Genomic DNA, 13,675 nt, shown 5'->3' with positions numbered 1-13,675 from the left:
GGTATGTTGTACTAACAAAGCAAACGTTGTGATGTGATAAGGGTTCACTCATAAACAAAAAAACATGCCAATTCTTTTTGCTATTGATTTCTGTTTTTTTGTTAGACTAAATGTTACTCTGCAGCTTGCTGTACTTGATAAAGGAAGTGATAAAGGTAGGAGGCAATGATACAGGAGTAGTTAGCATTTTTCAGTCAGGATCAAGGTATTTAAAAAACAAGGTTTCTTATGTACCATAAGGAAAAAGATGTAATTTCACAGTTATTAATATATATATATATATATATATATATATATATATATATATATATATATATATATATATATATATATATATATATATATATATATATATATATATTTAGATCAATGGAATATAACAGTTAGTCTGCCCAAAAAACTGAAATTGTAAAGCATGGGCTACAATGGCATGTAGTTATTTAACTTTTAAATTTCACAAGAGACTATTGCTGGGTATGCTTGTTTTCTCACTCAAACAACATGTATTAAAGCACATGGTTGGGTTAGTTTAGCTTGTCAGCTATATAAATCTGCCTGGTTATAATTGTTTTTGAATATGAGAATTGGAAAAAGTACAAGGATGTATTTGATTCTTCTGGACTACCGATTAGGTAATACAGCCATAGTATCGGCGAGCAAGCAATGGTGAACTCAGCAACAGCCTCTTAGCAAAAGACAATCTTTAATATTTTCTTCAATTGAAGTTTTCAGTTTTAAATTGTCTCACAAAAGTGAGAAAATCTGTCATGTTCTTGTAAATATGTTATGCATTTGTTTTTATTGGACAACAATGTATCCATGTGATTCTACATAATATCTGTGTAAAGCTGTACAACTGTGTATATTTGCTACTTTCTTAAAATAACTCAGTACACAGACATTTGTGTCTAAAGCCCTGGCAACAAGTGAGAACTAACCTGAGGGCAAATGTCCATATTGCGTCCATAGTGTCAAGATTTTTTGTGGTCACCCTTATTTTTCAGCATTGCCTTAACTCTCTTTGGGCATGGACTTTACTAGATCTTCGTGTGTTGCCAGTGGAGTCCCCTTCAACTCCTCCACAATGACAGAGCTGTTGGATGCTAGATGCCTTTTGTTCTCCAGATTCTTTCAGAGTACATCCCCAAGGTGTTTAACAGAGTTGAAGTTCAGAAAATCTGTTTGGCCAGCCCACCACCTGTACCACCAGATGTTTTAACAGGGTACTGGTCCATAGTGGTACTCATGGAGGAATACTGCCCTGTGACCACTTTCCAAAAGGAGAGAATTATGTTCGGCTCAGTATGTCACTGTACATACAATACCTCAATACACTATAGCTCTCCTCATCCAGTAGCTCTCATGCTGCCTACCATCAAGATACTCCCACCAACTAGCTTTAATGAGGAAAAGACATTTTTGTCTTTGCATTTCTAAACTGGTTTCCACCACACATGCTTGACATAAACTGAATCAAATACGGTTTTCTTGGTCAACTCCACATACTGTAGTTACAAAACTGGTCACAATATGGATATTATCCCTCTAGGGAATAATCACTTTTAATGCTAGAGTTGTATCTTTATTTTTGTCTCATTAAAGACATCATAGAATATTTACAAAATTTGAGGTGTGTAGTTACTTTTGTTAGATAGTAGTACTGTTAAAAAAATAGGTGAGTCAAAGCAGATGTAAGGCTTCCAAAGAATTATTCAACATCAATTTCATAGCACAATATTTCATGTTTTATCTACAATCAAAGTAATATGCTGATATTGATATGGATTTCATAAAACATAAATAAAATCCAAAACCATGTCTTTAGCAGTGATTAATGGGTGCATAATAAAATGTCGGCCAGGTAATTCGGATACCTTTTGTCAGTCACAACCTCTGATTTCTGTGATAGATGGTAAGTAGGCAAATGTCTATTAGTTCCTTTATCAAACACTAAAACAGTCTCTAATACTTGGCATTTTACGAAATTTTAGAGATAAGGAATCAATGGCTTTGTTTTGGATCTCAATTTTCCATGAGATATAAAATTGTTAAAATATTGCTGAAGTTACAATGTAGTCTTAGAATTGCATAGGTTGTTTTGTTGTCTTGTGAACTGCTGAACTGGGTATTCATTGTAAGAAAGGGCATTGTTACATAATAGTTAACTAAAAGTGTCACAGAAAACATTTACTGAATACAGAGAAACTAATGCACATTCTTATTCCAATAAAATCCTCATTGACAATTTGAGGTCCATCTTTTCAAATCTACCATGTAATCCTTTTTGATTATTCCATTGCTTTCATTATTTTTGAATTTGAAGGGTGCTCCTATTAACAAAAGATGTGTTTAATGAAAACATATTTCCGGATAATGGATGGTTAACACACCATCTTTATTTTTAGACACCAAATGGCTTTATCATGTCAGCAACAAATGTAATGAAAAAACAGTGGATAATCTTATGCAAATCCATGGAAGGCTTCTAAATGAATATGTTTTGGTGTTTTTATAAGGTTTGATGATAGAACAAATACACTGGTTTTGCTGCTTTTTCATTGAAAATGTCACAAAAAGGTTGTCAGCTGAAGACCTAAATGTCAACATGTGAGCAAATCTTCTAGCTTTATCAGAAATACAACAATAAACACAAACAAGAAAGAAGACAGGTGCATTCCAGGTAAAAAAGTCAAATTGCCTCTTTTGAATCAAAGATTGTTGTCAGGCTCCTTAAAGATGGCACCTACAAAAAATGTAAATTAAGTTTACTAGGGTGTCATTGTTAAATAAAAAGGCTTTAAAGTGCAAGGCATGTGCAGCACAGTGAAAAACTAAAAAGTGTTGATTAAAGACTTTCTACTTTTCTTTTTTTTTCACATCAATTGGATAAAAGTCAGATTTTCACTAAAAGGATTTTTTTTGGGATCCAGGGGTTATTTACATGTTCATATCTGTTGTCTTTAGGAAATACATTCTAGCAAAAGCAAATAAGGAATAAGAAAAAAAGAATAAAGGTAAAAGAAATGATTTTTTTGCAATATTTGCATTCGTGTAAATGAACAACTTTCTCCCACTAAAAAAGTTAATTATTTCTGACTGTTGTATTTACCAAGTAGAATTTAAAAAAGCGTAAGATTTAAAAAAAATATTTTTTAATATTCATCTTTATTCTGTTATTTGAGTTACCTTTATGGAAATATAATATTTTTTTCCCCATGTACAGCACTTTGGATCATCCTGCTACTGAAATATGGCATATAAATAAACTTGCTTCGGCTTGTATCTATTTGGGTTTTGCTTCTTCATGCACAGGAAAGAGATGCCTATAAAGCAAATAAAATGTATTTAATTTTTGACTTTAATTTAGCAAATATTAGATATACAGCACCTTTCCAAATATTCATATGCCTTGAACTTTTCCAGATTTTGTCATGCTGACATTTACTAATTTGGAATTATGAAAAAAAAAAAAAAGCAAAAACAAACAAAAACAAAACAGTGCATGATAGTGGTATCAAAGCAACATACCCACAAAGTAAAGATGGAATATTTCTGAGAACCGTCCATTTCAACACCTGTAAATAAAAACCTTAAATTTACATTTATAGATACTACTTAACAAATCTCAGATAATTTGAACTTTTTTTAAAGAACAAACACAACTTTAAGGGAAAGGATTCAGAGGTGTGAAACACACACATGCCACTTTTTTTTTTTTTTTTTATATCTGAAAACAATGTTTCTTTTTCTTCCACCCTACCCTGAAGCACTACTTTGTATTGGGTCAATCACATAACAGTTTGTGGCTACAATGTGATATAATGTGAAAATAGCCAAGCAGTGCGAATCCTTTTGCAAGGCACTGTATGTGTTTATATTTTACAGATTCTCATTTGTTTGTTGTTTTCACACGTTTTTACTTACATGTGAGAGTCGGACAGTATAATAAACCAGGGCAAAAATATTGATCAAGCACATGTCTTTGATGATTTTGCTTTTCATCCTCCTTACTCTTGGAACAAAGAGATATTAAGCCAACAACAAAATACAATGTTATAGGAATGAAATAAAAGAACACAAAGACCAAAAGGAACTGGCAGAGAAATTGTTCCTGCCAGTCACAATGAAATTAGTTAGAAGAGCCAGGAGTCCTTTTTTTTTTTTAACCATCGGTTCCCTTCCAATCCAGAAAGGGAATTTGTCCTCAAAAACACTTAAAGTGCATGGATATTTTTTTAAAGTTAAAAAGAATTAATACATGTGACAGAGACACTCTGTGTAGTTGGTACAGTATATGCTTCTTCAATATAGGTATTTTTAAGTATTTTTCTATCAAATTTGGCAAAGCATAATAGACAGATCTACACATTAAGAAGGTCCTTACATATAAACATAACTTATTTTTTCATAACATTAGATGATCGGGAAAAAATTAGCGTAGTTGTTGTTGGAAATGGATCAAGGAATTGGAGTCCCACATGCAGCCCTGGAAAAGTTGGCAATCAGAGTTGGTACATCTGCTCTCAAAAGGCCTACTTTCAAAGGGAGAACTTAAAAAAATAGAATGCTGGAGTGCTTGGCAAGCGTCTGTCATCTATTTTAATGAGTAAAAATGTGTGTGTGTTTTTGTGTTTGGGGGTATATGGGGGATTGTGTGAATGTTGAGTAATCAGGTCTTTATATTCTCCAGGAAGACATAATCTTAGACAGTGTCCCTGCAAGACAAAAAGACGAAGAAAAGAAGGGTTAATCAGTGGAAAAAAAGGCATCTGCATGCATTCAGCGGGTAGATAATTTTAAATTGCATCATATTTAAACATATTGGTTTAAGCATAAATACACCTACACATGCACACCTACTTCATTGCATATCCTTTTACATCTGCCTGCACACAGGAACAAATGCACATGGGTATGATGTAACAGCTTTTTATTGCTTGGTCTTCCAGGCAAAGGCTTGCACAAATTTAAAGTCTGAATTTGAAAGCTGATCTTATTCAGTTTCTAAACTTTTTCTCAACTCATATCCATGCAGACTTTCCTGAGATTTGTGGGGAAACCTAAGTCAGCTATTTCACACCTCCACCTCTTCAGCCCGATGTGTTAAGGTAGGAGACACTTTTGACAGCAATGAGAGCCATTTTCAGTATGTCAGTTCACATGGTGAATAGAAAAAAAACAAAAATACTGACCGAAAAACTAAGAATATCTGCACAGATCGATTTTAATAAAGGAGAGGAAGACTCTTGTGGGCCTTTGTTGGTGTATTTTACGATACTATTGGTTCAATAATATAAACTAATAAATAAAAATGTTTAAACGTAATTTTATTTTGGTAATTTGTTGATATGACCCTTCTTAGCATTATTTATGTGTTGTATTCAAAACACTACACTATAGACACATTACAGAGCACAAAAAGACTTTCAGAATTAAACAATGTCACATAATGTTAGTTAAGAAAAAAAGTTTAACCAGGCTTTTATGCACGCACTCAATGCTGTATAAGAAAAAACAACCTATTTTTCTCATTGTCTGGCATTTAATCAGACCAAAGTTTGCTGAAAGATTTTTTTTTTAATTTGTCAAAATCAGAACATTGCATAAACTAATAGTAGATTTTTTTTTTTTTTTTGGCTGCAAAGAGAGAACTTACATTAGGAAGAAAAATGTTAAGACTTTAAGCCGAAGAACATTATAGTAAGTAAGTTAAGAGGTAGAATCCACCCTTTACTTGTCAACAGGTACAAATTATATGAGCAAAACTCACAAGACATAAGGAAATTAAAACTTAGGAGCAAATACATTTTATAAAGAGTCTTCTAAATGGACAATTGACTATTTGAATACCAGACTTGACAAAGAAAGCATTAGAAGTTTTGATAAAACAATGGAAAACTTTTGGGCAGAAGTGCACATGATGCACATAACCTACAGTACCAACCTGGCTCATATCATTCTGGTGGAATGTGTTAAATTTCCAGAAATCTGTTTTGAGAAGTTTAAAAAAAAATACCTAAGTGTCTGGCACAAGTTAGCCTTTAGAGAGTTATAAACAACAAAATGATGGTCTAGCTAAAAAATAAAAATGCTAACTTTCGTAAAGCAAGATTGCTCAATGATCCATCTATCATGCAGTGTACAAGCAAATAAAATTACATTAAACTCATATATTCCCAGACGTGCCCATTTATATGGGCCCATTTATATGGGCACGTCTTTTTGATATACAAAGTTGAGCTTTGTTTTAGAAAAAGGAATTAAAAGGGCTGATGTCAGGCATATTTTACCAAATAGAAAGTCCAGTCTATATAGGACAAAACATTTTGAGAGAAAAAAAAGCAACAACTTTTGTGCCATTTTGTACAGCTTGTTGTCCTTGGTAAGATTTTAGAAGAACTGATGCAACACACTTGTAAACATTTTATCTTATTTTGTTGCTTTTAAAACATTGAAACATTCTCTTCTTGAAACAAAACATTCAAATGAAAAATGAACATTTGTAATCCTTTGTTTCAACAGATATGTATTCAATATAGTTTTTTTATTGTGTTTCCAAATTGAAGTTGGTTTTCTCTGTGCCTTATCATTAAGTAAATCAACTCAGTTGTTATTCGGTGAAATATAATAAAACAAATAAATGGGGTCACACAGGTGACTATTAAATCATAAAGTTGCTATAACAGAAAAATGACAGCTATATCACATTATAATGTAAAATATAATTGTTCTAATAAAATCAAAAAGAAAAAGTTTTTACAATTTACATATTTATCATGATATAACAATAGAAAGGGCCCTTGCGACATAATTTAAGTTTATTAATTATTTGGCCATAGCTCACCCTGGTTGTATTCAAAGACTTTGAAAAAAAGTATGAACCCTGTTAGCTACTTATATTTTATAGTTGTATTTTTCTTTTTTTTTGTGCAATGTGATAATTAACTTTTGGGGTTTCTATATTTACTTCAATGACTGGAGGTATGAGTGCATGCAATGAGTAAATAAGGAAGAAGTGGAGCTAAGCAAGTCATATTCCCCCGACAGAGATGTTAAAAGTGCAATATAAAGTTTTCATACAATATAAATCTTTGTCCTCACAAACTGCCAAGTTATTTAAAGTGAGTAGGAAGCTAGTAGGAAATGTCAGCACATAGAAACAATGTGCTAAAATAATAACTGCTGATTGAGCATGGTGCAAAAATTATTTTCAGGCTCAAGAAGGACTAAATAAACATTATTAGATGTATATTCATTAACCATATTTTCCAGACTATAAGCTTCTACTTTTTTCCCAGGCTTTGAACCATGTGGCTTATAAGAAGCCCTGACTTTTCTGTGGATTTTCTCTAACTGTCAGAGGAGTAAGTCAAATTAGGAAATGAAACAATAAGGAGCTAATTTTCCTTTGGAACAAGAACATCCTAAAATCAGGCACAGCGGAGAACAACAGTCCCAAATTCACATGTTTTGTCATTTATGTCCCTCCTTAAAGCCGCCGGAGCAAGGAAGAGACTGGGCTCAACTCCTGCATAGCTGAAATACAGTAAAGAGCTGAAGGAGCCCCGTCTTTCATTTGCAGCTCTGACTGCTGCGAGCCAACAAGCTAACTGTAGGTAGCCATCTTCGTCCCTACTCCGGGGGGCTATACGTAGAGCTGCCCCTACAGGTTCGGTGGGAGACAGATTAGTAGATATCAGCGGCTTATATATTTATGTTTCCTGTTTTAAAAAAAATTTTTGTGAACATAGTGAGGTGCACTCTTCAGTCAGTAAAATACGTTACATTAGCATACTGTAAATATAGGCTTTTAGTGTGTCATGTTTAATCAAAAAGTGATGAACAGCGCGAGCAGTGCTGTCTGGTTAAAAGCAAAAGGTGTGATGATCAGAGGTGTCAAGTAACGAAGAACCGATACTTCTTTACTGTACTTACAGTAAGTACACTCTTTAGGTATCTATACTTTACTCCATTACTTATCTTTCTTCCTACTTCTGACTTCTACTCATTACATTTTCACACAAGTATCTATACTTTCTATTCCTTACATTTGTTACTCGTTACTCTTGGCTTCAGTTTAATATTTATAAATATTTACTTCACGTCATGTCCACAATCCAATGCAGATCATTGGCGCCATCCACGTATTTTGGATGAGTCATATAATTCAAACATCACATCCTTGGCCCTGTATGTAGAGTTTTTCAAAACAGTTGAAAAATTGAGATTTGAATTCGTATAGTGGCATCTGGCAGTTTTTTTTAAGGTTACTTTATACTTTTTTTTACTTTCAGTAGTTTTTTAAGCACATGCTGTCAGGATCCCAGTTTTTGTGTTCGTCTGTTTGTCTTGTCTTTTGTGTTTCTCCCTTCCACCACCAGGAGGCGCCTGGCTCCGGTTCGCCTCCTCACACACCTGCAAGCTGTTGCCTCATCACCAGACTGCTCTTAAGCTGCTGGTTGCCACTACTTCGACGCCAGAGTGTTTGCCAGTTTGGGCTACTCTAGCCAAGCCTTGTTTATGCTGAGTCTAATCTGAGTTTTTGCATTTTGAGTCTTTGTCCTCTAGCCAAGCTGAGATCACATTGAGTTTTACTGAGCGCTTGTTTCTCCATGAGTCTCAACTCTGTTTGTTCTTTGCCTTTCGGCAGGAAGCCTTCCTGCAAACTGGACCTTTTCAGACCGCCTTCTCCCAAGTGGGATCAACTGAGTCATACACGGAGCGACGGATTCCAAACAGGAGGTTTGGATCCAGCCACCTTTGAGCACGCTGAGATCACTCTCTGAGTAAGGAAGTAATCTTCACCACGACCCGTTCAAGTACCACAGGAAAACTGAGTTGCAACCAGCAGCTGCATCATTCCACCCCATCCAAGTTCTGGGTAAACCCTGTTCCCCCCTCCACCGAATCAATCAAACTCTGGAAGACCAACACACAGACTGGAGTCTACATGTCCCTTCTTCCCTGGAAACATGAGTGGAAACAAATCCTCTCCTTCAAGATAAACAACTCCAATTTCCCACTGAGCCTGAACCTAACAATCTGTCTTCCCCTCGTCTTCCAGTTTCCGGCTGAGCAGAGTTCGGAGGATCTCTGCACCAAACTCATATACTTTTCAATAAAACCCATTGAACTTTTATACTGTGTCTCTCTGTTTGACTTTGCTGCATGTGGGTCCAAGCCCTTAGAAAAATCATGACACATACGTTGGAACTTTTACTTGAGTAAAGAGGTCAAGTTGATACTTCAACTTTTACCAGAGTGTTTTTTAACTGCAGTATCTATACTTCTAGTTAGGTAACAAATGTGTGTACTTGCAATTTACTGCAAATAGTCCAAGATAGACAGAGCCAGTATTTCTAGTAATTACAAGGAGATGCCTTTCAAAGCGGGGGCTGTAGGCTTTGCTTTGAGCAGCCGGTCTGGAGCGCAGCGGGGCGGAGCGGGGGTTGCTGACGGAGTATGAGGGATTTCGGGGTTAGCATGACATGTTGCTGTTAGCATAAACAAAACGTGTTGCACAATGCTTGCACACTGTTGCACTTTTATCCACAACTTTCTTTCCGCTGTCATCGTAGGTCACTCTAAATGCAAAGCGCTGCCATACAGCAGACCTATAAAATGCTGCTGGCGCGTCTTCCAACTCCTGTTCTTTCCCACTCGCCAGTCCGACACAATTCTCCACAACAACTGATTTTTTTCTGCTACACCCGGCTAAGCTGCTTCGCTTCGTCTTCTTCTTGTTTACTACTTGCGGTTGGCTTTGGTCGCAGTACTGCCACCTTCTGCTCTGGAGTGTAATCGCTTCATCTATGAGAAAAAGCAGCAGCTCACGAACCGAACGAAACACACGCGAACCGAACCGAGACAGTCGAACCGAACGATTCTGACGATTTTCATAAATCGTCCCATCCCTAATATATATATATATATATATATATATATATATATATATATACATATATAAAGTGGCAATTTTCCTACAATACCAAGAGTAAAACATGATAAGTATTAAAACCACTATCAGTCTTCCTTGCCTTCCATCTGAGTGGTCGGTATTTAAGTGATTATTACACCACAGTTATGGCAATGGCCCTGCAATCAAAACAGCAATTGAGTTGGATAAAGCATTTAAAGATTTTGATTTATAAGCAGCAATGGGAAAATTATTTTTCAAGCCTAGCAGTCTGATGGCCAATAAAGGAGTGTAAGCCTTATCGTCTGCAGTTACCACAGTCCAGTCAGTTTGCTAGGCAGTTAGCAAACAGTCAGCCAACCAGCTGGGGCCCCTCATGGAAGGAAGTATTTTCAGCCAATTTGTTTCCGTCATCTTTTGCCCTGAATGGGGCTATTCATTAAAATAGCCTGGAGTTGCTAGGCACTGCTGCTGTTGCACATTTATATACTTCTGTGCCTGCAACCTCCTCTGAAGTACTGACAGACATCCACCTGCAGACACTCAAAAATAAAATCTTTTCTCTCTACCTAGTCATTTTTAAAGAGGGGCATTCGATTATGAGAGCACAATATGCAAAACTTGATAGGGCTTTTCTGCATGCAATGTTATCTGCTTTTGTTTGATTGTACTAAAGCTATGGACCTATTTTTGTGTATTGCCCCACCCAGTCCTAAAAAAAATCATACTTCAAGTCGTTCGTTAGAAATCGACCTAGACGTTAACACACATGAATAAATGAAATGCTGGCAACCTATAATCTAGTCATATTATATCTGTGCATGTATGTACATATATTTAAACAAAACTTTTTCCAGTTATAATCCCTCCTGTAGTCTATTTTAACCATTAATTACCTCTCATTTCCACCACCATCTCACCTTTTAGCCCATTCTGTCTTCAGTTTTTGATTGGTTATGCTCACTTATTTACTTACATGCACTCTAAAGTTCTTCCTCTAGTTGGGTTGACTGAATGCAACCCTTTGAAATACATATCACTAGGTATAGAAAGTAGTTAAATATGACCATAAACATGCTAAATAAAATTTTAACAACAAAATTGAATATTAGTCTCATCTGCTGCTTGTTATTATAAATCATATTAGCGGAGGCTAAATAGGGTGGATTAGGCTTTTACTTTAGAGTGTTTTATTTAAAATTATTTAATATAAGGGAAGGTGAGTATAGCTAGGTCCTTAAATATTTGCAACAACAAAATTAATTTTACAATTTTTCTTTTTTTACCGGTTACTTACATATTTTTAGGCCATAGTTACATCATAGTCCAGACTTCCAACTCTCCTTTCAGGGAACCCATATTAAAACTGGTTGAAGGGTAAAAGTTTTAGCCCCCAAATATGTACCACCCTCTTTAAAGGGTCTAAACATAATAGGACAATTAACCCAAAGGCGGAGGATTTCAGGTAACTCCTTTGTTATATGACTTTTAGTCAAGTAGATGAAAGGCCTGGAGCTGATATGAGGTGATTTTCTTGCATTTGAAAGGTTTTGCTTTAAAGAAAACATGCGGTCAAAGAGCTCTCCATGCAGGTGAAGAAAGCCATCAGTTACGGAAACAGAAATGGCCTATCTGAGAAATTGCTACAATTATGAAAGTGGCTAAATCTACAGTTTCATACATTCTGACAAAGAAAAAAAGCACCGGTGAACACATCAATGCTAAATGGCTTGGATGCCCACAGTAGACAACAGCTGTGGATGATCACAATCATTTCCATAGATGAAAGAAAACTCTTCACAATAGACAACTAAGTAAATAAAATCATGCAGGTTCTTAGCTGAAAAAAGGTCACAACCATGTTTCTCCTACAAGGCCAGACATGATCTATTTATATTGCCTATTTACCAGCAGACCCATTTTCAATGAGAGACTACATTGGAAAGCTCACGATGTGAAAGAAACAACTTGGTGACAAATTGCATATTATTCCCTATAACAGTATGACGTCAGTATAAGAATAACATTTATGTTGCACAATGAAAAGCACTATATATAAAGCCAAAGATGTCCCATAATATACACCCATTGTATACATTATGTGAGCAGATAGAAATATAGGCTGCAGTATGTGTAGCATGCTACATATGTTAGCCTACCATTGTTCTATTTAGCTGTTTCCACAAACCCCAGTTTCTTTTTCTGACACAACACATCTTATTGGATGGGATTTGTTCATTTTATTGTTTTAATGTATTTCTACAAAGGAATAGAAGCCTAACTGAAATGCTAAATTACAGTAACATGTTAGGTAGCAGTTAACCTAGTGTTCTTGAACCAGATGCTAAAGTGTTTTGAGTATTATTTATAAAGTTATGACAAATAGGGATTTAACAAGCATTCTTCACAGACATTTTGAGTATCAGGTGCTCAATTGTGGAAAACATTTGTACCTAATTGTTAGGCATATGGAGCTACCTGTTGCCTTAGTAGGGTGAGGATAATTACAGGAATACCTTAAAAATCATGTCATATATAACTTAAATCAACAGCCATGCTTGATGTAAATATTTAAAAATCCTCAAGACTCTACCATTTCGTTTTAAAAACAACTGGTGTTAAAGACTAACAATTAAATTGGAAAAAAGATCAAAGTAAAGCAAAATACCCATATGCATAACCACAAATTTCTAAACAAACTTGAAATAATACCCTAGCCTAACCACTGAAAAAATAGACTACTTTAAAGTGAGAATGTATTAAAATATTTTGATCACCCTACTATGCTGGATCTAAAACAGATCTGAAACAGAATGTCAGAACCCTAAAGTTCAAGTTTACATAAATGAAAGGGCTGGGAATCACTCCACATACAGGTTCCCTACTTGAGCTGTGAAGCTCTGCATCTTCTCTAGCCATCTAGGTTCTTCTTTGCAATGTCCTTTTTGGCTGATTTTTTCTTTTTTGGATAAATGCTCCTCCTGCCCAATCCATCAGTTTAGGAGAAATGCCATGTCATGGTAGGATCGGAGTAAGAAGATTAGCTTTATCACTTATTTGAGTGATGAAATTAACAATGATGAAGGATAAATTAAAAAACTTTGGATGTGTAAACTTCAACCTCCGTTAAAGGATCCATATCATGCTTTAAATCCTTCCTTTTCCTAATTCAATCATTCAGTTGTTTTCTATATCAAATGGAACTGCAATGGTTTGATCAAATTGGGCATCGATGCAGCTCCTTGGCAGTTAATTTGAGGGACTTTCCAAAGTACCCCTCTCAAGAATTAGTTTTGCTGTAGTCTCTTTAAATTGAAAGGAGGCACTTTAGGCTCTGTCTTCTCCAGGTTGTGGAAAATTTCACACTACCCTGTTTGGGACTTTTTGTTGTTGAAGTGTGTTGACACATAATCTAGTGACTCTTTGCATTTTTACAATGGAGTGTCAGGGGCATATTTAGAGATATAATTCATTATAATTACAAAAGTAAAGTAATATTATTACTAGAATATAGCCATAATACTAAGTCTGTGAGATTTAAATCATAATTTACAATATAAAAGTGGTGTTACTCAAATAAATCATAATATTATGTCTGTATTATGATTAATATTGTAACATTATGAGATTACAGTGGTAATATTACCAGAATCAGGATGTAACATTATGAGAATTAAGTTTTAATTTAACCAGAATATTACCATATTACAAGATTATGGACACCAGCCTTAACAATCCTTTATATGTTTATCTTGGTAG

General features: G+C 35.1%; 1 protein-coding gene across 2 annotated transcripts in view; it reads right to left on the bottom strand.

Annotated features, from left to right (window-relative positions):
* Positions 1 to 4,152: 4,152 nt before the first annotated feature.
* gabra6b (gamma-aminobutyric acid type A receptor subunit alpha6b) overlaps positions 4,153 to 13,675 on the bottom strand; it is a 49,026-nt gene continuing 39,503 nt past the window's right edge. For both annotated transcript variants that reach the window (XM_038302198.1, XM_038302200.1), the window contains exon 10: positions 4,153 to 4,715. In XM_038302198.1, the coding sequence (XP_038158126.1) occupies positions 4,703 to 4,715 (13 nt within the window). In that variant the 3' untranslated portion in view covers positions 4,153 to 4,702. The remainder of the gene's footprint in view (positions 4,716 to 13,675) is intronic.

Source organism: Cyprinodon tularosa, unplaced genomic scaffold (genome assembly GCF_016077235.1).
Source record: "Cyprinodon tularosa strain WSP-4 unplaced genomic scaffold, ASM1607723v1 ctg484, whole genome shotgun sequence".
Classification (NCBI taxonomy): Eukaryota; Metazoa; Chordata; class Actinopteri; order Cyprinodontiformes; family Cyprinodontidae; genus Cyprinodon; species Cyprinodon tularosa.
This window is presented reverse-complemented; position numbering and strand designations above follow the sequence as displayed.